This window comes from Strongylocentrotus purpuratus, unplaced genomic scaffold (genome assembly GCF_000002235.5).
Source record: "Strongylocentrotus purpuratus isolate Spur 01 unplaced genomic scaffold, Spur_5.0 spur5_scaffold_2, whole genome shotgun sequence".
NCBI lineage: Eukaryota > Metazoa > Echinodermata > Echinoidea > Camarodonta > Strongylocentrotidae > Strongylocentrotus > Strongylocentrotus purpuratus.
In genome coordinates, this window is record NW_022145605.1 from 39049140 (window position 1) to 39076195 (window position 27056).

General features: G+C 37.4%; 1 protein-coding gene across 3 annotated transcripts in view; it reads left to right on the forward strand.

The window, feature by feature from the left end:
* LOC756453 (xanthine dehydrogenase/oxidase) overlaps positions 1-27056 on the forward strand; it is a 41871-nt gene that overhangs the window by 1222 nt on the left and 13593 nt on the right. The window contains exons 2-22 of one of the 3 annotated variants that reach the window (XM_030992401.1): positions 6823-6961; positions 9570-9634; positions 10611-10668; positions 11040-11136; positions 11632-11740; positions 13560-13748; positions 14471-14533; positions 15045-15119; positions 15675-15816; positions 16164-16331; positions 16949-17025; positions 18116-18212; positions 18531-18634; positions 19682-19851; positions 20693-20867; positions 21710-21808; positions 22385-22502; positions 22984-23035; positions 23880-24003; positions 24579-24701; positions 25634-25855. In XM_030992401.1, coding sequence (XP_030848261.1) covers positions 9584-9634; positions 10611-10668; positions 11040-11136; positions 11632-11740; positions 13560-13748; positions 14471-14533; positions 15045-15119; positions 15675-15816; positions 16164-16331; positions 16949-17025; positions 18116-18212; positions 18531-18634; positions 19682-19851; positions 20693-20867; positions 21710-21808; positions 22385-22502; positions 22984-23035; positions 23880-24003; positions 24579-24701; positions 25634-25855 — 2313 coding nt within the window. In that variant the 5' untranslated portion in view covers positions 6823-6961; positions 9570-9583. Of the gene's footprint in view, positions 1-6822; positions 6962-9434; positions 9635-10610; positions 10669-11039; positions 11137-11631; positions 11741-13559; positions 13749-14470; positions 14534-15044; positions 15120-15674; positions 15817-16163; positions 16332-16948; positions 17026-18115; positions 18213-18530; positions 18635-19681; positions 19852-20692; positions 20868-21709; positions 21809-22384; positions 22503-22983; positions 23036-23879; positions 24004-24578; positions 24702-25633; positions 25856-27056 lie in introns of those variants that run through there. The other 2 variants (XM_030992400.1, XM_030992402.1) reach the window with 2 other exon arrangements.

Genomic DNA, 27056 nt, shown 5'->3' on the forward strand with positions numbered 1-27056 from the left:
CTGCATTGCATGATTGTACTGCCCAATTTGATCGAGTGATGCGAGTATAACTAATCAAACTAGATCTATATCTACTGTATTATCATTATTCATTCCGAGTAGAATATCCAATTTGATTTAGTGAGTAAACTAGACCTAGATCTATATCTACTGTAGCTACATCATTATCATATACTAGATTAGTCATTCAGAGTAGAATATCCGATTAATGAAGGAATGGAATTTTTCTTTTTTCATAATCAGATAATCATATTTTACTCCTAAAAGTTAAAGACTTGATAAAATAGCTAGATCTAACGTAAGGGCCTAGCCTAGTACTCTAAGCAGAGAAGTGAGCTGAAGAATCGCCTTATTTTTTTGGAGGGGGCTGCTTCCAAAAAATTCTACGAAAAGAAGGTATTGGCTTCAAGTTTTTTGTATAAATAATGCAGCCCCCACCACCCCCCCCCCCCCAAACAAACCAAAAAATCTCCTTTTTGTTCCCTTTTTCTGGGAATCAAAGAGATATATACAAAGCAAATTAAGACATGATATTGCAATGACGTGCCGGTGCATGGAGGGGCAGGGGCAGAGGCGGCCCTCCCGGGGATGGGGGGGGGGGGGGGGCAAAGTGCCTCCCACTTTTTCAGATACCCCAAAAGTGCCCCTTTTTACATAGGAAAAGTGCCCCTTTTATTTTGTAAGAAGTGCCCCTTTTACATAGGAAAGGTGCCCCTTTTCATTTGACAAGTGCCCCTATTACTTAGTAAAAGTGCCCCTTCCCCCTTTTCACCTCTGACGAGTGCCCTTTTTTTATTTTTGACACATGCCCCTTTTCCTTCGACATGTTCCCATTTTCCTTTGCAATAAGTGTCCATTTTCCATTCTCATAAATCATGAAATAATCTTGAATAAGTGCCCTTTTTAATCTCTAGTAAGTGCCTCTTTTCAGGTACGAGAAGTGCCCCTTTTCACTTTTAATAAGTGCCCCCTTTACCTCTGATAATTGCCCTATTCAAAACTAAGAGGTGCTCCTTTTACTTTGACAACTTCCCCTTTTTTCCTTTGTAAGAAGTGCCCCTTCTCCTTTTAATAACTATCCCCTTTTTTTAAACTCGGATGAGCACACCTTTCATTTTAACATGTGCCCCTCTCATTTTCTAATAAGTGCCCCTTTTCCTTATGATAAGTGCCCCCGTTAAAAAGAAATAGTTCCTTCCCCTTCTCATAACTGCCCCTTTTAAAAATCTGAACGGTGCCCCCTTTTCATTCAACAAATGCACATTTTCCTTTATTATAAGTGCCCCTTTTCATATCTGGTCAATGCCCCTTTTCAACTTTGATAATTCCCCTTTTAATAATGATACGTGCCCCTTTTCCTTTCTAATAAGGGAACTATCCCCTTTTCACCTCTTATAAATGCCCCTATCAAAATCTGATGGGTGCCCCTTTTCCGTCAACAAATGCCTATTTCCCATTTTCGTAAACGCCTTTTTGTCTCATTTTCACCTCTTATAATAATCCTTTGTACTTTGACACGTGCTCCTTTTCTTTTCGTATAAGTGTCTTATCCCTTTCGATAATTGTCCCCTTTTCTTGTAATCATTAAACGTGCCCCTTATTTAAGGCGACTGAGAGCAATTTCCCCCAAAGTTCGCTCGCTGCGCTCGCTCGCATTTAAAGATGATATAATTATGTTACTTATCAAAGGTCTTTTCAGTCTTCCGTTATGAGAATGTGCTTATAACCCCATCACGATTGGCTTTTTTCCTCTTTATAAGATGTAATTTTTCGCACTGCGACCTCATACAATGTAGATCTTTGAAATTTTTCACGCTCGCTTCGCTCGCTCGTAAATGCATATTCAGACATCACACCCAACTGTAAAGTATGATGCTTAAGCGATATCTTGTATGATGTATGAAGAAAAACAAATATTGAAATCATCCCTGATAATGTAATCACAATGTAGGGGTATATACCAATGTCTAAAAAATTGTATATTTTCGCTTTGAGATTTCCCACTGTAGGTGCCCTTTTTTTCTCCAGAAAGTGCCCTTTTTTGTTGGTGCCCCCCCCCCACTTTGGAAGTCGCTCGGCCGCCCCTGGGCAGGGGGATCTTAATTCTTGTAAGCCTTCTCCTGGACCTTTGGTCAACTGGTCATTAATTTAACTGTTCCTCAAATTTCTAAAAGGCAGCTGCCCCCCCCCCCCCTCCCATCCATCTCGGCCGGGTATGTAATCAGCAACAGAGGCAAAGATCTATGAGCAAAATCAATTTTTATATATTTTTTTTGGGGGGGGGGGCTGGGGGTTAACAGATTTATATCTGATATATTGTGTACCTGTATAAATATGTATACTATAAATAAATAATAAATAAAAAAAACAAATTTGCATTACAACGTGGCATAAAATTAATACACGATTACACCTGCTTATCATTTGTTATTTTGAGTCAGCTTGACGTCATATTGTTGGAATTTGTATCTTGGAGTCGTAAACAAATAATGTTTATTGCTATTATGTGTGTTTTTCAAACATGTCCTCATTTTTATTTAATTGCTTTAACTTTATTTATTTAGATTTTTTTTTGCCTTGTAAATTGCATATGAAATAATACGTACCAATACCACAACACAAGGAATGGTGTGGCGTGTCATCTGCATGTTACAATTTTTTTTTTTTTTTGGGGGGGGGCTGGGGGTTAACAGATTTATATCTGATCTTGTGTACCTGTAAATATGTACATACTATAAATAAATAATGAATTAAAAAAATAAAATTGCATTTCCACAATGTGGCATAATACATAATGGAGACAATGTTGATGATGTAAGGGATGGAGATGATGAGAGGGATTGGTGAGGGATGGAGATGATGAGAGGAATGGAGACGATATTGATAATGAAAGGGATGGAGACAATGTGAGGGATGGAGATGATGAGAGGGATGGAGACAATGTGAGGGATGGAGAATTAGAGATGATGAGAGGGATGGAGACAATTTTGATGATGTAAGGGATGAAGACGATATTGATGATTAGAGGGATGGATGAAGCGTGGAAGCATTGACGTTTTATAAATTATTAGAGATAGAAGACAATTCCTTGTACCGATCTCGACTCTTTATCCTTACCTGAATTCAGTTCTGTCCCCCCTTCTCGTGCGAAGCGCGGAAGCTTTGATGTTTCATTAAATAATTAGAGAAACAAGACGATTCCTTTTACCGTTCTCGACTCTAGATCCTTGTCTGAATTCAGTTTCCCCGCTCCCGCGCGAAGCGTGGAAGCGTTGACACTTCATAATTAATTAGAGAAAGAAGACGATTCGTTGTACCGTTTTCGACTCTTAATCCTTATCTGAATTCAGTTCCATCCCCCCTTCCCGCGCAAAGCGCGGAAGCTTTAATGTTTCATTAAATAATTAGGGAAAGAAGACGATTCGTTTTACCGTTCTCGACTCTAGATCCTTGTCTGAATTCAGTTTCCCCGCTCCCGCGCGAAGCGTGGAAGCGTTGACGTTTCATAATTTATTAGAGAAAGAAGACGATTCGTTGTACCGTTCTCGACTCTTAATCCTTATCTGAATTCAGTTCCATCCCCCCTTCTCGCGCAAAGCGCGGAAGCTTTAATGTTTCATTAAATAATTAGGGAAAGAAGACGATTCGTTTTACCGTTCTCGACTCTAGATCCTTGTCTGAATTCAGTTTCCCCGCTCCCGCGCGAAGCGTGGAAGCGTTGACGTTTCATAATTTATTAGAGAAAGAAGACGATTCGTTGTACCGTTCTCGACTCTTAATCCTTATCTGAATTCAGTTCCATCCCCCCTTCTCGCGCAAAGCGCGGAAGCTTTAATGTTTCATTAAATAATTAGGGAAAGAAGACGATTCGTTTTACCGTTCTCGACTCTAGATCCTTGTCTGAATTCAGTTTCCCCGCTCCCGCGCGAAGCGTGGAAGCATTTACGTTTTATAAATTACTAAAGAAGACAATTCGTTGTACCGATCTCGACTCTTAATCCTTATCTGAATTCAGTTCCATCCCCCCTTCCCGCGCAAAGCGCGGAAGCTTTAATGTTTCATTAAATAATTAGGGAAAGAAGACGATTCGTTTTACCGTTCTCGACTCTAGATCCTTGTCTGAATTCAGTTTCCCCGCTCCCGCGCGAAGCGTGGAAGCATTTACGTTTTATAAATTACTAAAGAAGACAATTCGTTGTACCGATCTCGACTCTTTATCCTTACCTGAATTCAGTTTTGTCCCCCCCTTCTCGTGCGAAGCGCGGAAGCTTTGATGTTTCATTAAATAATTAGAGAAAGAAGACGATTCGTTGTACCGTTCTCGACTCTTAATCCTTTTTCTTCCTACGTCCTCTTCCTTTCTTCTTTTTTTCTCTTTTTTTTTTGGGGGGGGGGGGGCGACCGCCCCCACTGCCCCCCCCCCCTGGCTACGCGCCTGCCCCTCCAAAATAAAAGAAGAAGGCGATTCTTCAGCTCACTTCTCTTACAGTACTAGGCTAGGCCCTTACGTTAGATCTAGCTATTTTATCAAGTCTTTAACTTTTAGGAGTAAAATATGATTATCTGATTATGAAAAAAGAAAAATTCCATTCCTTCATTAATCGGATATTCTACTCTGAATGACTAATCTAGTATATGATAATGATGTAGCTACAGTAGATATAGATCTAGGTCTAGTTTACTCACTAAATCAAATTGGATATTCTACTCGGAATGAATAATGATAATACAGTAGATATAGATCTAGTTTGATTAGTTATACTCACATCACTCGATCAAATTGGGCAGTACAATCATGCAATGCAGTGCAGCGGCCCGGTACGGGCGCCGAGTCAGTGAATTCCCCCGCCGACCCGGCCGGCGGCGCTGTACGGCTAGCTGCACACTGAGCTGAGCTGCTGCGGTAGCACTAGGCAGTAGTCTGCTAATTTACGGCCAGGACGAAAGAATGTGAACAAACATCAACCATCTCATCTAAAATGTACTATATTCGACTTCTCAATAATGAAATCTGTGTCAGGAATAAAAAAATAGACCTTCATACGAGATAAAAATGATATTTTTGCAGTGATTTACCGACGAAAACACTGCTCGAATTTCAGTGGTCCGAGTAGATACAACGCACATTTAATGTACGTGCGGCAATGCGGATTGCGAGCTGTGAGTAAATTGTCCGAAATGTCATTTTTTTGTCATTTTACCTAAAGATAAGTTATAAATTGTCTTCATTGGTATCATTTAACACAATTCCATTAAAGATTTTGGTTGGAAAGGGCATTATTAAGTCACAAAGAGCACAAACATATACACATTGGTATCTCTCGATCGATTAATCAGGTCGGGACATCTCGGCCCAGTTTTTCCAGCTGGGCCGAGTAGTCCCGTGGGCCGAGTTAGCCCGACTCCAAAAAATCGATGTCCGATCGTGCGCGCGCGCTGCATCTAAAAAAGTCATAAAAACAATGAGACCTTACTTCACGCACGGTGGTTTACAGTTGATTTATCAAAAAATGCGATCCATCAAAAATAAGGTAGATCTAATATCATAATTTGCAAGGCAAGATATCGTACAATCAGTTCGTACCACTCTTTACTTACAATTTTGAGGATTTCTGATCTCAAAATGAAGATTTCCAGACCCTTATCGATAAGTTGATAATTTTTCGGAACGGACGCAAATAACTGCAAAATTTGCCGATCTTTTGTCAATATTTTCACAATTTCGCAACCAATTCTAAAGAAAATTTCGTTTCTGGGTAATTTTAAGACCCTCTTTCCATTGGTGATATCAGATTTTCGAAATCTTACCGATTTTTTGAGAAAGCAAACTTTGGTCACGCGCGAACTTTGGTCACACCGCCATACAAGATCAACGACATCTCGCCACTGTCACGCAACTTGTCAGCTAAGTGTTTCACGAAGCCGTCTTTGCCAAGATGAGCGACAACTTCCGCGACAAGCGAGTTGTCACTGCTCCGAACCTGTCATATCTTTTTAATTGCTGTAAAGCGCCATCACAAGTCAGTTTGTTGCCATTCCATGGGCCGCGAAATGGACGATTAGTTTCACTTTCATTTTGAGAAAAATATAGATCTAGACAAGTTCGGTACGTAATTCTCTGGGATGCGAAATGCAAATGTACAAAAGTGAGAATACAAATTATACAGAAACTTTAAAAAGCTGAATACGTGTATAAACACTAAATCACAAATCATCAAACTATAACATATAAATAAGAAAGGTAAGAATGTTACACACCGTTTTCCATAGTCGATCCATAGTCTTTTCTTAGGATACCGTCATACCTTTGGGGCCTATGTGCATTATTATTCCCTCTAATTACTTCTTCCAAATTATATTTTCAATATCAAATCAATTATATAACGAGTATTTATGAGACTCTAGAATAAAAACTGGCTGAGAAAAGACATTTTGCCTAAAATTCCTCGTCACAATAAACAAAAAAGTACGTATTGATAAACTATCACATTACGGTATCCTTCAACTAACTTTTGATTCGACTGTCGAAAAAAAAACACTCACCGGTTTTTCTTCAATTTATGAATCTTTACAGAAATATGCAAATTGTTTGATGATGTAAATATGATAATGACACTATTTATTATTTATTTTAGGAGAATTTATATGTATATATTTCTTTTTGAACAATTTTAGCCCCAAAACTTGTTTTGGGTTATTCTTAATAAATCAAATGGATCGTGACAAAGACTGTGTTCTTGAGCTGCTAGTATCGCGATATATCGATATCATGTCTGTCATGGCTTTGTGAAACGGTTTATCCGCTTCATGACATCTCCGTAGGTCCCCGACAAAGATATGACTGTCATGGAGTTGGTTTCGAGAAACGGCCCCCAGTCGTACTTGCCATCCAAGCACCGCTACCACCACTCGTCCGTGCCTAGACCTAGTAGCTGATCGTCTAGCTTCCAACGAAAGTGAGGTGAAACAGTTGATACTGGAAGGGGAAATAAAGAGGATATGGCATGTATGAAGGGGTGACCAAAGTTCGCGGACATTTTAGAACATATTACAAAATGTGATATTCGAACTACAATTTCCCATATTCTACACAAATTTATTGATTTCAATTATAACCAAAGGGACGGCGAAGTTTTTAACTACAGATTAGTTCAACTAGAAAATTTTATCGTCGAAGGATTTCGGAGATATCGCGATCTAAAAATCCGATGTCCGATCGTTCGTGCGCGCTGCATCTAAAAAAGTCATAAAAACAACGAGACCTAACTTCACGCACGGGGGTTTACAGTTGATTTATCAAAAAGTGTGATCCATCAAAAATAAGGTAATATCATAATTTGCAAGGCAAGATATCATACTATCAGTTAGTACCACTGTTTACTTACAATTTTGAGGAAGTCTGCTCTCAAATTGAAGATTTTCAGACCCTTATCGGTAAGTTGATCATTTTTCGGAACGGACGCAAAATATTGCAAAATTTGCCGATCTTTTGTCAATATTTTCACAATTTCGTACCCAATTCCAAAGAAAATTTCACTTCTGGGTAATTTTATGTTCCTCTTTCCATCAGTGATATCAGATTTTCGTAATATTACTGCTTTTTTGAGATAGCGAACTTAGGTCACGCGCGAACTTTGGTCACACCACCATACTAGTTGAATCATTAAGTTTGAGAGAACAAGATAGAGATGAATGAGACTGGGAGATTATGGCTGTGTGTGTCCAGTTAAAACTTGTCAGATGAGTATTATTTTGGAGGACCAACCAAGAAGAACCAAGAAACTTTGTTCAAAGTCAAACTTCAATCAACCAAAGAAATAGTAAACCACCATTCAGTGCAGTACGTAGCGCCTTATTACATCAAACGCCTTGCCATCTTCTCCGGTCCCCCCATAGACTTTGAATACATTTGTATGGCTGTCCAGCTAGACAAACCCTCGGCTCTAGGGTTTTTATACAGCAACCCAATTACTTTTTTGTTTTTTTACTGTCAATATTGTACTAGTCTATGTTAATAATAATTATGTAAAAGTAATTATCTTGATGTTACTGTTTTTATGCCTCCGCCACCGAAGGTGGTGCCGGAGGCATCATGTTTTCGGGTTGTCCGTCCGTACGTCCGTCCCGTTTGACCGTTATCACAATATCTCAAGAACCATTTAAGATTTAAACTTAAGACTCGGGAATAGTATTTATCACCATAGGAAGACGATCTGATTAGATTTTGGAGTACGTAGGTCAAAGGTCACAGGTCACAGAGGTCAACTTATGAAATTCCTTGTATTGAGTTTGTTAGCGCGATATCTCAAGAACCATTTGAGATTTAAACTTCAAACTTAAGGATAGTATGTATCACCATAGGAAGATGATCTGATTAGATTTTGGAGCACGTATGTCAAAGGTCAAGGGTCACAGAGGTCAACTTATGAAATTCCATACATTGAGATTGTTATCATGATATCTCAAGAACCACTGGAGATTTAAACTTCAAACTTAGTGATAGTGTGTATCACTATAGGAAAACAATCTGATTACATTTTGGAGCATGTAGGTCAAAGGTCAAGGGTCATAGAGGTCAACTTATGAAATTCCATACATTGAGATTGTTATCATGATATCTCAAGAACCACTGGAGATGTAAAAACTTCAAACTTAAGGATAGTATGTATCACCATAGGAAGACAATCTGAGTAGATTTTGGAGCACCTAGGTCAAAGGTCAAGGGTCACAGAGGTCAACTTATGAAATTCCATACATTGAGATTGTTATCATAATATCTCAAGAACCACTGGAGATTTAAACTTCAAACATAATGATAGTGTGTATCACCATAGGAAGACAATCTGATTAGATTTTGGAGCACGTAGGTCAAAGGTCAAGGGTCACAGAGGTCAACTTATGAAATTCCATACATTGAGATCGTTATCGCGATATCTCAAGAACCACTGGAGAATTTTCACTTCAAACTTAATGATAGTATGTATCACCATATCATAATATCTCAAGAACCACTGGAGATTTAAACTTCAAACTTAATGATAGTGTGTATCACCATAGGAAGACAATCTGATTAGATTTTGGAGCACGTAGGTCAAAGGTCAAGGGTCACAGAGGTCAACTTATGAAATTCCATACATTGAGATTGTTATCATGATATCTCAAGAACCACTGGAGATTTAAACTCCAAACTTGTTTAAATTGCTCTATGGCGGAGGCATCATTTTCGACTGTGCGCAGTCAAAATTCCATCTAGTTTACTATGGAATTAAATAAATACTGAATACTGTATGCACTTGAGTGACTCATTCAGTGGGTGGCTTAATTTCTACTTCATAATATCCCAAGAAGGATGCAGTGTGATAGATCTGGGACCCGTTTCACAAAGCCTTTTTTCAATGAAAAATGACTAAAATCAGTGACAAATTTGCTGATAACCAATCAAAAGCATGGATTTCAGTAGCTTATAACAAAAAACTGTCATTTGTCACTGATGACAAATTTTGTGAAAAGCCCCTCTGTAGTTATAATCACAGTTCACCATTACAAAACATCACTATCTTTCACTTTAGTCTGAAGAGACAGGATGAGCATGGAAGGAACTGACACGTTGGTGTTTTTCTGCAATGGAGTTAAGGTAGGTTGTTTTTCTAAGGTGTTATTCAACTTTTGAAGAAAAAAAAAAAACAGTCTAGAGAAAGGTGATTCGACAGGAGTCAAAGATACATGTATTGGCAATTGTATGTGTACCAAACTACACCTGTGGTAATGATGAATTCTGTGATATATGGAAGTAGAAATAGAATTGTTTTTAACGAATATTTAACTTTTTACTTGCTAATGGAATTGTCGCTTTTAATGATACCCCCCCCCCCCCCTTTTTTTTTTTTTTTTTTAAAAACATTTTTGATGGAGAGAATGAAGAACAAAAATCCTTTTGTGATTATGCATTGTTACTATTTGTTTGAAACTAGACCGCAGGAGCTTTCCCAACTATGTTGCACAATTTATAAATCCATCGAAATAGAAACTATTGGTCCATGTAGTTTAGACCTGTACAGTGTGTAGCTTGATTATATGGAAGTAATACAGTACCGATGTCAGCTCTATATGCCCAATATGTCTTATGACATTGACTGTTTGTTCTTTTGATGGTATTTATATGTAAAAGACAACCTTGGAAGAAATCTACATTTGTAATCTTGAAACAGCTAGGTTGACATATGGCAATGGAGTCTTGATATAAAAGTACCAGGTACAAAACAAATATACCATCCATAAAACAAGTCATTAAAAAGTGTTAAAAATATCGAAACACATATACATGTAATTTGTTTTAGTTACAACCTAAAGGTGTTATATTGTCTTGTATCAATTAATTATTGTTTGCTAAATATTCATGAAACAAAGGTATGTGTACATATTTGTTCTCTTATTTCTTCCCTCCCCTTCTCTCTCTTTCTCTCTCTCTCTTTCTCTTTGTCTATTTATCTCTCACTTTCCCCATCTCTCTCCATCTCCACCTTCCCCTCTATCTCCCTCACTCCCCTCCTTCCTTTCTCCTTTCCTCCCTCCCTCCCTCCCTCCCTCCATCTCTCCCTCCTGTGTAACAGGTTGAGGAAGATAATGTGGACCCCGAGATGAATCTCTTGGTTTACCTGAGGACAAAATGTATCCTTTCTCAAAGAGTTCCATTTTTGTTCATTCATTTCGGTATATTGAAAGAAAATTCCTTGTAAAAAACAGTCCAAAGATATCGCTTAAGTTAGGTCTTATGATATGATTTGATTTTAACTCGAAAGTCTTGAAATTTATGTGCATATTTTATACTTCCTAGATGAGACCCACTAGTGCTGATTAAACATTTAATGTGAGTTCCCTGCATGTATGTATTGTTTAAGGTGCACCCCTGTTATTTGCAACCAAAAGCCATAAATTGTTTTAAATATTTATTTCATAGAAGCAGTAATTATTGCCTACATAAGTTGTTTATAAAATATTACTGTACCAATGAAAAGTCTTTAACTCTGTCATATCGTCAGTACGCTTGACCGGTACAAAGGCAGCTTGTGGTCAAGGAGGATGTGGAGCTTGTACTGTGATGATATCATCAGCTGACCCTTACACTAAGAAAATCAGGTAAAGATTTCATATTAGATAACGATTAAAGCAAAAGTGTACTTTTGACAGCAAAGAAGAAATTCAAAGCTTTTTTGTAATTGTTCTCATACTGATCCTCATGTATCAATGATCTATATTTTATACATATGCCAGAAATGTTGATGTTCCAGGCTTCATAATTTTTTAGAGAAGAAATCTAGCAAACATTTGTAAGGGCTTACCAGAAATAAATGGCATTTAACTATTTTTTATGATGCTCAAGAAAGAGTCACCACCACCATGGCATCAGGAGAGAGAGAGAGAGTGAGAGAGAGAGAGAGAGAAAGAAAGAAAAGACACAAACGGAGAGACAGACAGACAGAGAAATAAAAGTAACTTATGATTAATTTTTTTCATGAGGGAAAATTCAATCAGTATCTCCCTTTTTAAACTTGCAGTCATTACCAACATATATACTGCATGCATTGAAATGTTTAGTACAACATATTGTTAGCTTTGCATTTTGTTTTTCAGCCATGTAGCAGTAACTGCATGCTTGTTGCCTCTATGTCTGGTACATGGGAGAGCTGTGACTACTGTGGAAGGTGTGGGGGATGTAAGAACTGGGCTACATGCGGTTCAGGTAGGGACGAGAATAAGTATGATACCTGGGGAGTGATTCACAAAGACTAAGGTCGACTCTAAGCTGGACTTAACTATAGCAAGCCATTCATGCACTGGTTGCTCTCACCATTTACTGGCATTGTTCTCTCAAGGGATGTACAATTCATGGTCTCAAATCTACAAAATTTACATTTTTTGATAATTCATTATTGAAGGAAAAATATTTTCTAAAGATCATAATGGTGAGAACAACCAGTGGCATGAATGGCCTGCCATAGTTAAGTCCAACTTAGAGTCAACCTTAGTCTTTGTGAAAAAAAACAGTACCTATATAAAGGCTGATCGATACATACGAACACAAGGAAAATAGTTTGTTTGGCATGCTGTCTAAATCAATGCACATGCGCTTCTATTTGTTCATGTTTCACCAAGAGAACAAATTTATGGAAAACAAATTAGTATAGGCTGTTTGTTTTTCTTAAGCAAGTTTGAATGTATTCAAACATTTATGTTTTTCCTGTTGCATCTGTCAGACTTACATTCTTCTAGGCATTCAGCAGCTTTCTTCTCTTCCAACTTTCTTTTTCTTCTTCTCTCCTTCTGCCAATGCCTTTCTCTTGCTCTTTCTCACTTGCTCTGTATATTTCATCTTTTTTTCTGAAACATTACCCAACTAAAGCTGTTATGAATGTAGTTTACCATTAATGTAACTATCTATGATTATTATTATCTCTTTTTCATAAATTGATCTCTCTAAACTTTAAGCAATGAAAAACAAATTCAGAATGGACAATAAATACTTCATTTCAAAAAATTTACATAATAATAATAATAATAATACAAAATATTTATTAGGCACTTAATACGGGTGTCTCTATTAAAAGCGCACCATAGTCTGACTAAAAAAATATTTACCAAAACTCATAATAAACACACAACTTATACATCTGTTCTTTATTCAATAAATCATGCATATATAATAATTAAAAAAAAGAGTGAGATCAAACATACATAAGGTCAAACATAGAGATAGAGCAACGTCGATCTGGCTCAGTGGCTGCCGGGCTCACGATCAATTGGGCAAAAAAAAATTCTGTTTCGGTTTAATAAAATTTGGAGTGGACTATTAGGCTATTATTATTATTATTATTATTATTATTATAGGATCAAACATAAGATCGAACAAACAAGAAATAAGACGGTGTACACCTTCTTTGACCGACTCACAACTGCAGAATATCATTCATGAATTAAAAAGGTGCGTTTTCAGCAAGGACTTAAATTGGTCAAGAGAATGAATATTATGAAAATGTGCTGGTAATTTATTCCAAAGGATAGGGGCATATACTGAGAAAGCTCGATTGCCATATTATGTAACGGTACAAGGTCCAAGGGTTAACTGCAAAGTTGATGATGATCGAAGCAGTCTTAAAGATCTAGAAGAACGAAAGGATATCAAATCTGAAAGATATTTACTGGCTTGGCCATGGAGAATTTTGTATGTAAGAAGAAAAACTTTAAATATTATACGATGGTGTATGGGAAGCCAATGAAGAGAACGCAATATTGGGGTTATGTGCTCAAATTTTCTTGAGAGAGTAACAAGCCTTGCAGCAGTATTCTGAATTCTTTGAAGTGGAAGTAGGTACGAATGCGGAAGGCCCGAAAAAATTGAATTACAACTACAATTACAATTACATAAATAGTATCTCCCCTCTTCTTCTGAATATATAACTTAGCTTGTGATCAACAAATGCACTCACATTTACATAAACATCTCTCAGACACCCATGCCAAAAGAAACTTTTACTTTACATATACAATCCTTGTGTCTCCAGGAGCGCCTTGCCAAGCACCATGGCACACAGTGTGGGTTCTGCACCCCAGGTATGGTGATGTCAGTGTACGCCCTGCTACGTAACAACCCTAAACCAGGCATGGATGACATCATGACAGCTATAGAAGGTAACCTGTGCCGATGTACAGGCTACAGGCAGATCCTGGATGGCTTCAGGACATTCTGTGGGGTACGTGAACTGAATTCTCTGGACTCTACTTTCTTCTTTAAAGCCCGTCTGCACTAGTTTGGCAAAGAGGGATTAGACCTCCCTCATCAAATCAGCTCTCAATTAACATAAGAAAAAGACGATCATGGGGGAACGACAGGCACCAATTAGGCATTGTTTGCTATATAGAGGGGCAAGTAGCTATAAGTAGTGCAGTGGGGCTTTCAAAGGACCAAACACTATCCCCAACGCTAAACATGAAGCTACATGTAAACCTAACCAAAGACCTAATTGCAACCCTTACCTCAATCAACTCTATATTCTGACAAAATAAAACCCAGAGCAACTGTCATTTAAGCAAATTTCAGGTCAACTTTTTTTCAGAAGCTCAAACCAACGGTACCAACCATAACCAGTATAATCATATCTGCACTAATCGAGGTGAACAAGAAAAGCTGCTTATATAGCCATTAGTTCTTAAACACATAAAGGTACATGTAGATTTTCTGGCTTGTTTGAGAATTCATTTGAATAGTGGGCACTTAATGAGAGACCTGAGTGTATCCTGCGATAAAAGGGAAAACAAAGTCAATTTCATCATCTGCAGCAGGCACATGTGGTCTATTTAACATATGTCCTTAATAACAGATTCATAATGTTTCTTTCTGCATTTGATACGGTTATTTTTATGTCCAACACAATTTCTTTTCTCTTTATTATTTGTGATTTGTTTGTTTGTTCAGGACAACTGTTACTGTGCTGGGAAGGAACAGGAGACACAGACCAAAGAAGGGGCAGACATGAAGGTGAGTAGACCAGTGCCATACTTGACTCTGTCATGGTTGGGTTAGTGTAAGCAAAAAGGAAACAGATGCCTTATTTTCCTCATTCAAAATTCTGTGAGACCATTAAGTTCTGTTCCTTTAATGTGTAATGAAGTAGAGATTGTTGAATAACAGCTATTAAACGTATTAACTAAAGGTTGCCTGTGATAAACAGCAGATCTCTGAATGGTTATTGTCAGTTCTGAGCCAGAAGGGTATTCTGTGTTAAAGTTTATGAATTAAACCCCTTCTGGCAAAAGAGAAAGAGAACCCTGAAAGTAAAGAGTTGAATCAATTTTGTTTGAGAAAAGTGAAATCTTTTTCCACAGAGGGTCTGAAAGTAGTCGATTCTAAAGAACTCTCTCTGTGTAAAGAATTTCTGTCTTTTAGAATCTGTTAGAAGTTCCTTCCATTCGCAATTTAGTTTTAGTATTCTAGGTAATCTGTTCATGTGCTTACTTGTGATTTATTTATGTCCAATTGTAATTAACAGGTGCCTTCACTGACAAGCAAGACTTACAAAGGATTCGACCCCACCCAAGAGCCGATATTCCCACCGGATTTACTGGTAAGGCAACCAAAAGAAACAATTTTATCAAGGATTCCAGTTTCTCTAGCTTGCAACAGTTACTACAGTCATTCTTTTGTAAAAAAATGCATATAATATATGGGGAGGATTACATGTAGGGTTGACTTGTTAGGTTAAGTGTTAGGGACAGGCTAATAGTGTTCGGCCTAGAGTTTTAAAGCCCATCTGCACTAGTTTGGCCAGGAGAGATTATACCTCCCTGCATGGCCACGGACAGGTGGTTATCTCATCAAATCAGCTCTCAATAAACATAAAAAAAAGTGGATCATAAGGGACCAACGGTCACCACTTAGGCATTGTTTACTATATAGAGGGCGCAAGTAGCTGTAAGTAGTGCAGTGCAGTGGGCTTTAAAGTTAGGAAATCGGTTAGGGTGAGATATTGACTGCAGAACATTCTCTCATAGAACCAAGATTCTTTCCTTTGTGGGTGTTATGAAGCTGTTTATAATGTTGTGACTTTGGTTCAAGAGATAATTTTGTATCAATTTTTTTTTCTTCTTCATATTCCCTTATATGCTTTTTTTTATACCAGCTTGATCATGACAATTATACAAGGTCAGTGACATTCAAGAAAGGTCAAACTAAATGGGTTATAGCATCCTCCCTCAATGAGATCATTCAGTTGAAGAGCAAGTATCCTGCGGCTCCCTTCATAGTAGGCAACACCATTATAGGTGAGTAAAAAGAGTATGGCCAGTCCTATGAAGAGTCTGATTGTCCAAAAAAAGATCAAGTCCAACCAAGAGAACGCCAGTCACTTGTTTTGCATTTAAATAGTAACATTTTGTTGACTTGGGAACAACTTAGTTCAATGAAAACTCTACAGGACATGACCCATATGTCTGCAATTGTTAAATTGCTAATTACGGGCATCATGGCTGATATCCATATGTTCTTTTCTGACATATATTTTTTTTTGTGCAAAAATGTAGCAATAAAATGAAAGTATTACTGTTGCCAATTGGATGCAGAAATATTGATTATTTTAGCCCTTTTAAAATATTTCTGCTTTTTGTACTAGGTAACAAAAGGAGAGCAGGGTCAACCTACCCCATGGTCATCTCCCCTGGTCCATTGATTGAAGAATTGACCCAGGTCACGACCTCTGACCTTGGTATTACGATAGGCTGCGGAGTCACGATGACCCAATTGAGTCAGGAACTGAGCAACTTGATGGGAGTCTTACCTGGTAAGTATAAATTCTCTCATGTATTGACAATAGAGTGTTCAAGAGAGGTGTTGTGGTCTAGTGGATAAGTCACTGGACTATAAATCAAAAGGTACAGGGTTCAATTCCCTGCTATGGTATTAACATCCTTTGGGAAGGCATTTATCTACATTTTCCACACTCAACCCAGATATAGTAAGTGGGTATCTTGTATTCCTTAAATGCAGTGAGCATGAATGCCAGAGATAAAGTCGGGGTAATAATGGCCCAAGTCCTTTAGATAAACATCATAATTGACATACACTAGCTAAACATGTACAGAACAAATTCTTGTCATGAATTTAAGCTCCTGATTTAACAAAGAGACAATTAATGAAGCAATGTCTACAGCCTTTTTTTACAGCTTCAAGGTTATTTCCTTCTTGATAAATCCCAGTCACAAAGAGATGTATGTATTGCTACGGCATACATGCAAGGCCTTTCACTTTACAGGGAACATTCTCTAGGCTTTTGTATCATGGCTCAAACTTCTGCTTGAGATTCATTGAACTGCATATTTTTGCATGACAGTTGATTTTTGTGTTATCTGTTTGTTGAATCATTTCTCTATGAATTTATATTCTCTAATTTTTTCACAGAATATCAAACAAAAACATTTGCAGCTATCGTCAAATTGGTGAAACAGTATGCCAGTCCACAGATCAGGAACATGGCTGTAAGTTCTTTGTTAACATCTCATATAATATCTATATTAAAAGTGCCCAAATAAAAGCACTAGTAGGTGGAGGTGGTGTGGTCTGGCTCTCCTGAAATTGGCAGACGAAAATATGAAACTGATTGTTGCCGTGCTGTGTGTCTGTGTGCCCCTATGGCCTTTGTTGTCAATGCAGGCTCGGTTTCAGGGAAAAACATCCTCTTCATTGGAATAAAACGTTAACTGGAGGCCCTGTTTGTAGGAGAGTCACACCCTATGCATGTTTCAAATACGCTACACCTCTCGCAAAGAGTAGGGTGTAAACCCAGTATTTAGTGCCCCTGCAACACAACTGATAATGTTCATATGGATCTTTGGTATAGGTTGCGTAGCTCTTTGGAGATTAACAGAAGAAAAAAAGAAGAAAAAAGGTGTATATGAAATCAAAAGGATGACCAACTTTATTAATTTTGGTTGCTAAATCATACTGTCATTCCTTTATCCTCATCCTTAAAGGCCCTATCTCACTGAGCAGCGAATGCTTACGAATGTTGAATTTGAATTTCGCCAATTTTTCTGACGATTGTTGGCGAAAATCAGCGACAATTAGCAACATTTGGGCAAATGTTTCTGAAAGTGTTTGCGAAAGGCAGTTGGCGACTATAAGCGACTGTAAGCAAATGTTAGCAACAGTTTTTGCGAAGATTAGCAACTATTTGCCAATCCTTTGCCACTATTTGTGAACGTTTGAGACCTTTTGCGAACTCCTGGTAGTCAATGGGTCGATTTTATAAAGGAACCATATATGGTTACGTGGTCGCTAGCATTGGCGAAACAAAGAGAACTGGCGATAACAAAGTGCGACACCGTCTTACAACCGTTTGCAAGGGCTTACAACTGTTTTGCAAAGGCCTGCAACTGTTTGCGGAAAAATTGTGAACATGTTAAAAAAGAATTGCGACAAGAAAAACCGTTTGCGAACTTTCTTGCAACCTTTTGCAACCTTTGACAAACCCTGGCGAAACCCCAAATTTGCTACGTTCGCAAGCATTCACCGCTCAGTGAGATAGGACTTTTAAATGTTAACTGTTACCGGTAATTGTTTGTACAGAGTCTGGGTGGCACGATTTGGAGATTTTCAAGAAAAGGAGACTTGGTCCCCCTGCTGGTGGTTTGCGGGGCTACTGTGACCCTCATAAAACAAGGAGGTATGATCATGGTATTCTTTCTAATCGTCTTCTAAGAAAAATTACAATGTTACTACAGAAATGTGATAAGTAAAATAATTTGTATGCCTCTGCTACGATCGTACGTCCATACATACGTCTGTACATCCGTTTTCATGATCGCGTTTTATCTCAAGAATCGATTGATGGATTACAGCCAAACTTGGGTCATGTATGTATCTTGCAGGGCTAATGAACTGATTGTTTATAAAATGTCCATAACCATACTAACAAATTAATTCTTCATGTTTATAATTGTTATTAGTTAGTTAGTTAAGTAGATTCAACTCTTTTTTGCAGGTGAAAGAGAGGTGGTCCTGGATGAGAACTTTAGGAAGTCAGCAGAAAATTCCATGACAGAAACAGAGATAGCCAAGCATGTCTTCATACCATACACATCAAAGGTAGGTCGGTTTGACTTTATTTATCTCTTATCTGAGATGATGATGATGATGATGAACAGCATTTGAATGGCGCCATATATCTGTTTCAGATAACATTCAAAGGCGCGAGATGAGGTGATGATCAGAATCATTCTTTAGAGTTTCATGATTTAAACAAATGATTTTTTTTCGCTAGCTCTACTAAAGTTCCTATTTGTTAAGGTATAACATCATCTCAGTGCTTTTGGTGTGATGGTGATGGTGATGATGTTGATGATGATGATAATGGCCTTGATGATGATGATGATGCTGGTGATAATGGTGACAATGATGAGGATTGAGAGAATGATGAAGAAGATTTTAGTGGTGATGATGACGATTCTAATGACTATGATTGTGATGATTGTGAGAATTATGATGATTCTGATTCTGATGACGATGATTGTGATGGTGATGATGGTGATGATTTTCACCCTCCTTCATTTATATATGTAAAGCATTCTTCTCAATATCCCTCTGTGCCTCAGAATAGTGTACTAATTGGAGCGACAGCACATTATAAATGCGTGATAGGCTAGTAAATGATGATGGTGTTGATGGTGAAGATAATAATGAAGATGATGATGATAATGAAGATGATGATGATGATGATGATGATGATGATGATGATGATGATGATGATGAAAATGATGATGATGATGGTGATGATGATGATGATGATGATGAAGATGATGATGATGATGATGATGATGATGATGATGATGATGATGAAGATGATGATGATGATGATGGTGATGATGAAGATGATGATGATGATGGTGATGGTGATGATGATAATGAAGATGATGAAGATGATGATGATGATGAAGATGATGATGATGATGATGATGGTGATGGTGATGATGATGATGAAGATGATGATGATGATGATGATGATGATGATGATGATGAAAATGATGATGATGATGGTGATGATGATGATGATGATGATGAAGATGATGATGATGATGATGATGATGATGATGATGATGATAATAATAATTAATCTCTCTTCGTTTACTTGATCAGCATAAATACTGCTATGCCCACAAGATCAGTCAGAGAAGGAGGAACTGTCTAGCTACAGTCAACAGTTCTTTCTTCTTTGTGATGGATGCTACAGACACCAGCCACGTTTCAAGTCTCACCATCATGTTCGGAGGAGAGAGTCTTGTAGGACCTTTACGGTTCAGAGATAGGTACATTGGATATTCATTGTAAAATGATTTTAAATGATTTTTACTGTAAACCATGCAAATAGGAGGAGGCAAGTTGGCTCAGTCGGTAAAGCGTCTGCCTTTTGAACCAAACATTGTGGGTTTGAATCCAACACAGACGGATGACTGAAGTCTGCCTTGTGTATTAACGTGTCCCGACCTTGTTTTATAGACATATGGTATGTTACAGTGTAAAATTTCAAATATTTGTTTGGAAATTTTTATGAAGTAGTTACCACAGTCAAGACAATCAATATTTTATTAAGAACAGTGCACATATTCCCGTCCTATCTTTCAAGGAGTTATGAAAATGCAAAATTTGCTTTAATTTGAAAAAAAATCTCTAAACATATTGGTCCAAGAATTTGTGTATTAAAGGTAAAGACCAGTATTGGAAACGCCCCAATTTCAAAAAATGAAATGGAGGCTCTTATTACCAATCATGTGAAAGAATATGTTTTGAATATTACATGATGATAAAAATTTTGACCAGAAACCGCCTACTAATTGATATATTTGGTAAATTAGTGTATCTCTCGCCTGTTGAGAGATATGAAATGCATGTGTCGCGCACATGTGTGTAGTCCCATATACATCTTTCTGTGTACAGTGCTTCTAACTTTATGAAGACTTGGCCAAATTTCTTATCATTTTGATGATTCCAGAACCTTGCAGTACATCTATGCTAGATGATCAACCTTTTCTGATCGATTTCACAACGTTTCTTTCACAATGCAATCGCATGACCATATTTGGTCTTTAGCTTTAAATTTTTGATATATTTCCACTCCTTAAAGTGACATCACTTCTTTTCCCATTTCAGGACCCTCGATCAAAGGTTTCTCTGTGACGTTCTGAATTTGATATCTGCAAACATGACCCAGGAAGCGGGTCATAGAGAAGGTGACCTGAACAGTGCAGGGTTCAAAGGTTGCCTAATGGCAACGTGTTTCATCCGAAGCTTTGTCAGCCTCTGTAAGGAAACTGGTAACGCCAAGGTAGGTCTCAGAAATTATAGTTTTGACTTCAAAAACTCTCTTCTTATCCCTTTATTTCATGCCTTGTTGGGTCTTTTCAAGCCTTTTTTGTTTGCTTCTTACAAACATGTATATATTAATTACTGCTTATTACTTTTTCAAGCTTTATATGTGAATGTTTTTGTCTAATTCCACCAAGTCATTTTTTTTTTCAATTCAAAGTTACCCATGGTAAATACATACTTTTTTTGGAACTTAGAGATTAACATACAAGTTAATCATAACGTGTGTTTACTTGAGTCTCCATAGACTGATGTAATATTGTTGATATGATAGTGATTGGCATCTGTTACATCTTACAATCAAAACGTGTTCCTTTGTCTTTGCTCTTCTGTTATTTGGGCGTGAAGCGTTTAATTTTTGTGTGGACCTTGTAGCTGCTTAGCCTATTATGCTAAACAAGTTATCCAATACAGTCTACTATATTACACCACTACTCACTATGAACATGACTGACAAAGAAAGCGGACAAAATATACAGCTCCTCTCGTAGACAAAGGAACATCCCTTCACTGCTATTATGTAAAAAGTGAATATGCATGTGACACCTTTCCTACACATTTTTACATAATAGCAGTGAAGGGATGTTCCTTTGTCTACCTGAGGAACTGCATATTTTGTCCGCTTTCTTTGTCAGTCATATTCATAGTGACTACTTGTTCAAATTATATTCTTTTCGACTTATAGTGGCTAGAAAATTATTCTTTTGTGAAGTTGATCATCACATACTTCAAATCCTCTACACTGAGATAAAAGGGAGCTAGTACATTTATTTTATTTGTTTTCTCTCTTTCTCTCTCCAGATTCTAGAAGAGACCACTGCTCTGGGTGTTCCTCTGACTGATGCTAGTCTCCTTACCAGCCTGTCTGATGGGACATTCACCAGTGCTCAGGTCTTTCAGGTGAATGACACACAACAATTTTAATAAAGACTAACACCAACATTGGCAACATGGTCACAAGTGATTCATCACTTCTGGCATACAGTCCTAATGGTTTTGGAAGAGTGGAAAACAAGTTCATTGTGACATTTATTGTTTTGAATCCAAAGTCAACAAAATTATTCTACCTGAAGTGATTATTTTATAGCTTTCAAGATAAAGACCAGTTCTGGTCTTGCGATTGCATTGTGAAAGAAACGTTGTGGAATCAATCAGAAAAGGTTGGAATTTGGCCCAGTCTTGGTAAGTTACAAGCACTGCACACTGAAAGATGCATATAGGACTATACGCGACACATGTGCGATATCTATCCGATCCTGATACATAAAATAATTTACCACATATATCAACTAATAGGTGGTTTCCCGACAAAATTTGTATCATCAGGTATTATTCAAAACATATTCCGTCTCATGATTGGTAATAAGAGCTTTCATTTTATTTTTTGAGAGGGGGGCGTTTCCAAAACCGGTCTATAGCTTTAATATAGCATTATCCGGTTGTTTGATCATATTGTGGATTACGCTTATATTTCAGCCTCCACCCGAGAGTCAACCTGATATTGACCCTATAGGGCGCCCTCTGGTTCACCTGTCGGCCTTTGAGCAGTGCTCCGGAGAGGCGGTCTACACAGATGATATCCCTCCAGTAGATGGTAATACTTCATCAATGTTTACCTTTATACCATCAAGCCCCACTGCACTACTTATAGCTACTTGTGCCCACTATAAAGCAAACAATGCCTAATTGGTGACCATTGTTCCTCATGGTCCCCTTTTTCTTATGTTAATTGAGAGGTGATTCGATGAGGTAACCACCTGTCAGTGACCATGCAGGGAGGTCTAATCCCTCCTGACCATACTAGTGCAAAGGGGCTTTAAAGCTGAGTAGATTAAACAAAATGCAATCAATGGTTGTTTTTATAGCATTTACGTTTGCTAGATGATGAAAAAAATACTTTTAAATCTCTAATTTGGGAATACATATTGGGAAATGCAGCCTTCAAGTTAAGAAGTTTATCCTGTAAAATTAGCATGACTTATGCTTGGGATGAGTTAAAACATGCAAGGGTACCTCGTTATTGTAAATTCAATTAGAGTGAGGATTAAGATTATTTCACCATTTTCTTTGCACAGGTGAGCTGTCACTCGCTCCAGTATTGAGCAGTCGGCCTCATGCTAAGATTATGTAAGTGAACAACAAGATTTATCCTTTTCTCTGTTTTTTGCTTTATAATCACTATAAATTCAGCAACTTTATGAATAACTTCTGTGAATTGTTAATGAATGCCATTCTTACCCCCCCCCCCTCAAAAAAAAAATGCAAAGAGCAAACATTTAGTGTTGTGTCAATGTGGATTTAATCATTTTGCAGCATGAAACTTTTGTAAACCGGTGTGTTGGCTCAGTCAGAAGAGCGTCCGCCTCACAACCGGGAGGTCATGGGGTTCGAACCCCGGCCGATTCATACCAAAAGACGTTAAAAGACGGGAGTTGCTGCTACCTTGTTTGGCGTTCAACAATAATGGATAGAGCAACGGCGATCTGGCGCTGCTCAGTGGCTGCCGGGCTCACGATCAATTGGGCAAAAAGAATTTCCATTTTCGCTTTAACTTAATAAAATTTGGAGAGGACTTTAAAAGATTATTATTATTATTATTATAAATCTAAATCCTTCTCAAAATTTCAAAGAGTTTCTGGTTTTACAGTAACGCATGGGTAAGCATATGAACAACTGTAAAATGGTGGCTGGCTGGAATGCTCCTCATGGAGTGGAGATTGTGCTTTTTTAGTTTGGAATCATTATTGAATCCAATAACCATATAAAATGCTTTAATCGGTTAGTTATTGAAAAACTACAATTTAAATATTGTTATTCATTATTTTGTACTTGTTTTTGTTGTTAATGTTGTTATAATTAATGTTTGTTGTTGTTACAAATGCTAGATCATTTCATTTTATTTACATGATGAAAAAAAAGGAACATTAATGAGCTACCTGATGATACTTCTTGTCGTGTTGTGCGTGTTTAGATCCATTGATCCGTCGGAGGCCTTAGCTCTGAGAGGGGTCGTCCGGTTTGTATCTCACTCAGATGTACCAGGAACCAATGGACAAATACTGAATCCTAAGGAGGAAGTGATTTTCTCTACATTAGTAAGTAATCAGGTTCAGAGTTTTACAGTACATTTTGTTTCAGAACTAAAAAATCATTATAAAGTGTTTTGATTGGTTTTTTGTTATTAAATGGAATGCACTAAAAACCTTTTAATTATGATGATTATTGTTGTTGATGTTTTGTTATGTGTTTATTGTCAATGTTTTGTCATGTCATTATTATCAAGTGTTTCAAAGATGATATAGTCCCTTTTGTTGAAATTGGTCAGAATGAAAAAAGAAATCCTCATTCTAAATTCTTATTTGTACTACCGATAATTTTTCTCTCATTCCTTTTACTCTTATATACAACTATTAAAGTTAATGCAAAATATCTGTCAATTACTTATAGAATTCATGTCCACCTGTTTGGACATTAAACATATCTTTATATATATTCATATCTTAGCTCATCAATGGGAGAAGAGTTATTGAGCTGTAGATTATAAGCATGGATGTTTCTCATATTTCTTTCTTGTTCATTTTTCAAACGGTTGTATTCCTTTGCTATATACTCACCTTTTGAAATACTATTGTTTGTTGTACTTCCTTTGTTCTCTCTTTGTTTATTTTAGGTCGAGGCTGTTGGACAGCCTGTGGGTGGTATTGTTGCTAAAGACAGACAGACTGCGCTGAAGGCTGCTAAGCTCGTCAAAGTTCATTATGAAGATATACAACCTGCTCTTATGACCATACAGGTACATTATCACATTGATGAGAATTCTTACTGAGAAATGATGGTACTAATAATCATATTGATGATTATGACTGTTATACCTGACTGCTAAGAGAGCATGTATATACAACCAGGGGACGGACAGCTTAGAGGGACTTGGTAATAAGGAGTAACGCCTTCCCATAGGGCAAGAGCGCATTGATTTGGTTTCGAACCCGGGATGTCCCGGTTACAAGACCACTGCTCTAGTAGTAGTGGTGGTTATTTTACCTGACTGCTAAGAAAGCATAAATACTTGTAAACAAACAATCAGGGGACTGACGGCTTTATGTCCTCTCAGAGGGACTTGGTAATGAGGATTAATGCCTTACCAAAGGGCACAAGCGCATTGCTTTGGTTTCGAACCCGAGACCTCTCGGTTATGAGACCACTGCTCTACCACTGAGCCATCTTGCCTCCTGTTACTCCTGTAGGGTTCCCAACTATTCTGGAAATCTGTTGAAGCTTTGAAAATGAATTCCTTTTTTTTCCAGTCAATGAAAAGTTCGGGAATTTAAGAAAAAAACACTCAAACCAGGAAAAATTTTGGTAATTAAAAAAAAAGGTCCCTTTTAAAAAAAAAATTTTGTGTCAAAATACGATATCTACTCGATGGTGCTATGGTAGTCTGTAAGCTTCTAAAATACCTCCTTTAATCATCATAGAATTCTAAAAGTCCTCCAATGAAACAAATGAGTGGAAAATCAGTGAATTTTGTTTTCATGCTTTAGATATCAAATGTTTTTATACAAAGATGGAATCGAATATAAGTGAATCGGAGGGAAAAAAAAGGAATGTGCATACATTGTATAATTGCAAGCCTGAATCTGATGACTGGGATAATGAAATTGGTAAAGCGCTTAGACCTATCATTGATGTATTAAGCGCTATATAAACCCAGAACCTTTTTTTCAGCATGCCATCACTCATAACTCCTACCTGGAGCCCGAGCCAAGGGTTCTGACGAGGGGAGATGCAGACACAGCCCTCAGAGAAGCACCCCGCAGCCTAGAAGGGGAGTTTAGCATCGGGGGACAGGATCACTTCTACATGGAGCCACGAGCCTGCATCGCTAAGCCGCTAGAACGGGATGGAATGGAGCTGACGCTGACGACCCAGGCTCCTAATAACGTACAGGTAAGACGCTGCAAAGGCCCAAATTTACAGTCTTTGTAAACCAGTTCGCTGATCTCACATTCTCATTCATATTGTCCAGAAACCTCGCGAGTCTTCTCATGCTATAATATATCCCAAGTTGGCCACCCAATATTAAAATGTGCATCTTCTTTTCTATCTTCATATATCAATTGAAATCCAATTACCACATACAGTACATCTGTGAATCTTGATGTACACCACCTTTTTCTTTTTTCTTTTTTTCTTTTTTTTTCTCTCTCTTTTTTCCCTTTTACCAATATTTTTTCCGCCATATTTGTATTATGGTGTATCCATTGAGGATAGTCATGCTATCAAGCTTTGCTTACTTTGTCAACCCTCCTGTTTGATGTTTTCGATTAGTTACAACCGGCCTTACTTTATTCTACATATATTCTTTTCTCATGTGTAAAATTTGCGATGTTTTGTTTGTTATATATTTGTAAAAGTACAAAAGAAAAAGAAAATCAAACAGAAATCAATCAATCAATCAAATCAAATCTAGGAAAATTTGATGACAGATTGGGGTTGTATGACACATGCTCCAATGACGATTGTTCTTCAACTATTTTCATACTCCAAGCCAATCTCTAACTTCAACCTTGTACCAAACACTATATACCTTAACCTTTAAACCTTTCTTGAAACCCACTTTCAACCCCAAAAGCTTGATCAGATATGAAGCAGCAAAACTGCTTTGTTTGTTTCATGACGTGAAGTGTAACACGCTTCGCATTTCTGTATCTTACAACAGAGAGCTCAGTGAATTATACAAGACACTTGTTGTGCACAGTTGCCATTCATTTTACACATAAACAAAAACTATGGCAGCTTTTTTGGTAATACAAAGTTTTGGTATGGTGTCATGAATTTGATTGGTTAATACGAAAATATTGGAAACATATATGCGATTTTACAATATGCAATGATCGCTGTCCTGGTTGAAATCGAGTCTAAAGTGATGAAATTGTAAATAATAAACTCTTTATGTTGTATAGCTCCCTCTGAAGACTGATATTACTTTAGCTTTAAAACAATGTTTCTTGACTACAATCGTTTGGTAATTATATATCAGAACTGCATATTCTGATATTTTTCGTGGTCACAGCTACCATGGAATGGCCTTAGGCGCTTTTTGAAATATTTGAAATTTACCGAGAGCACCAGTAATTTTGATTATTCA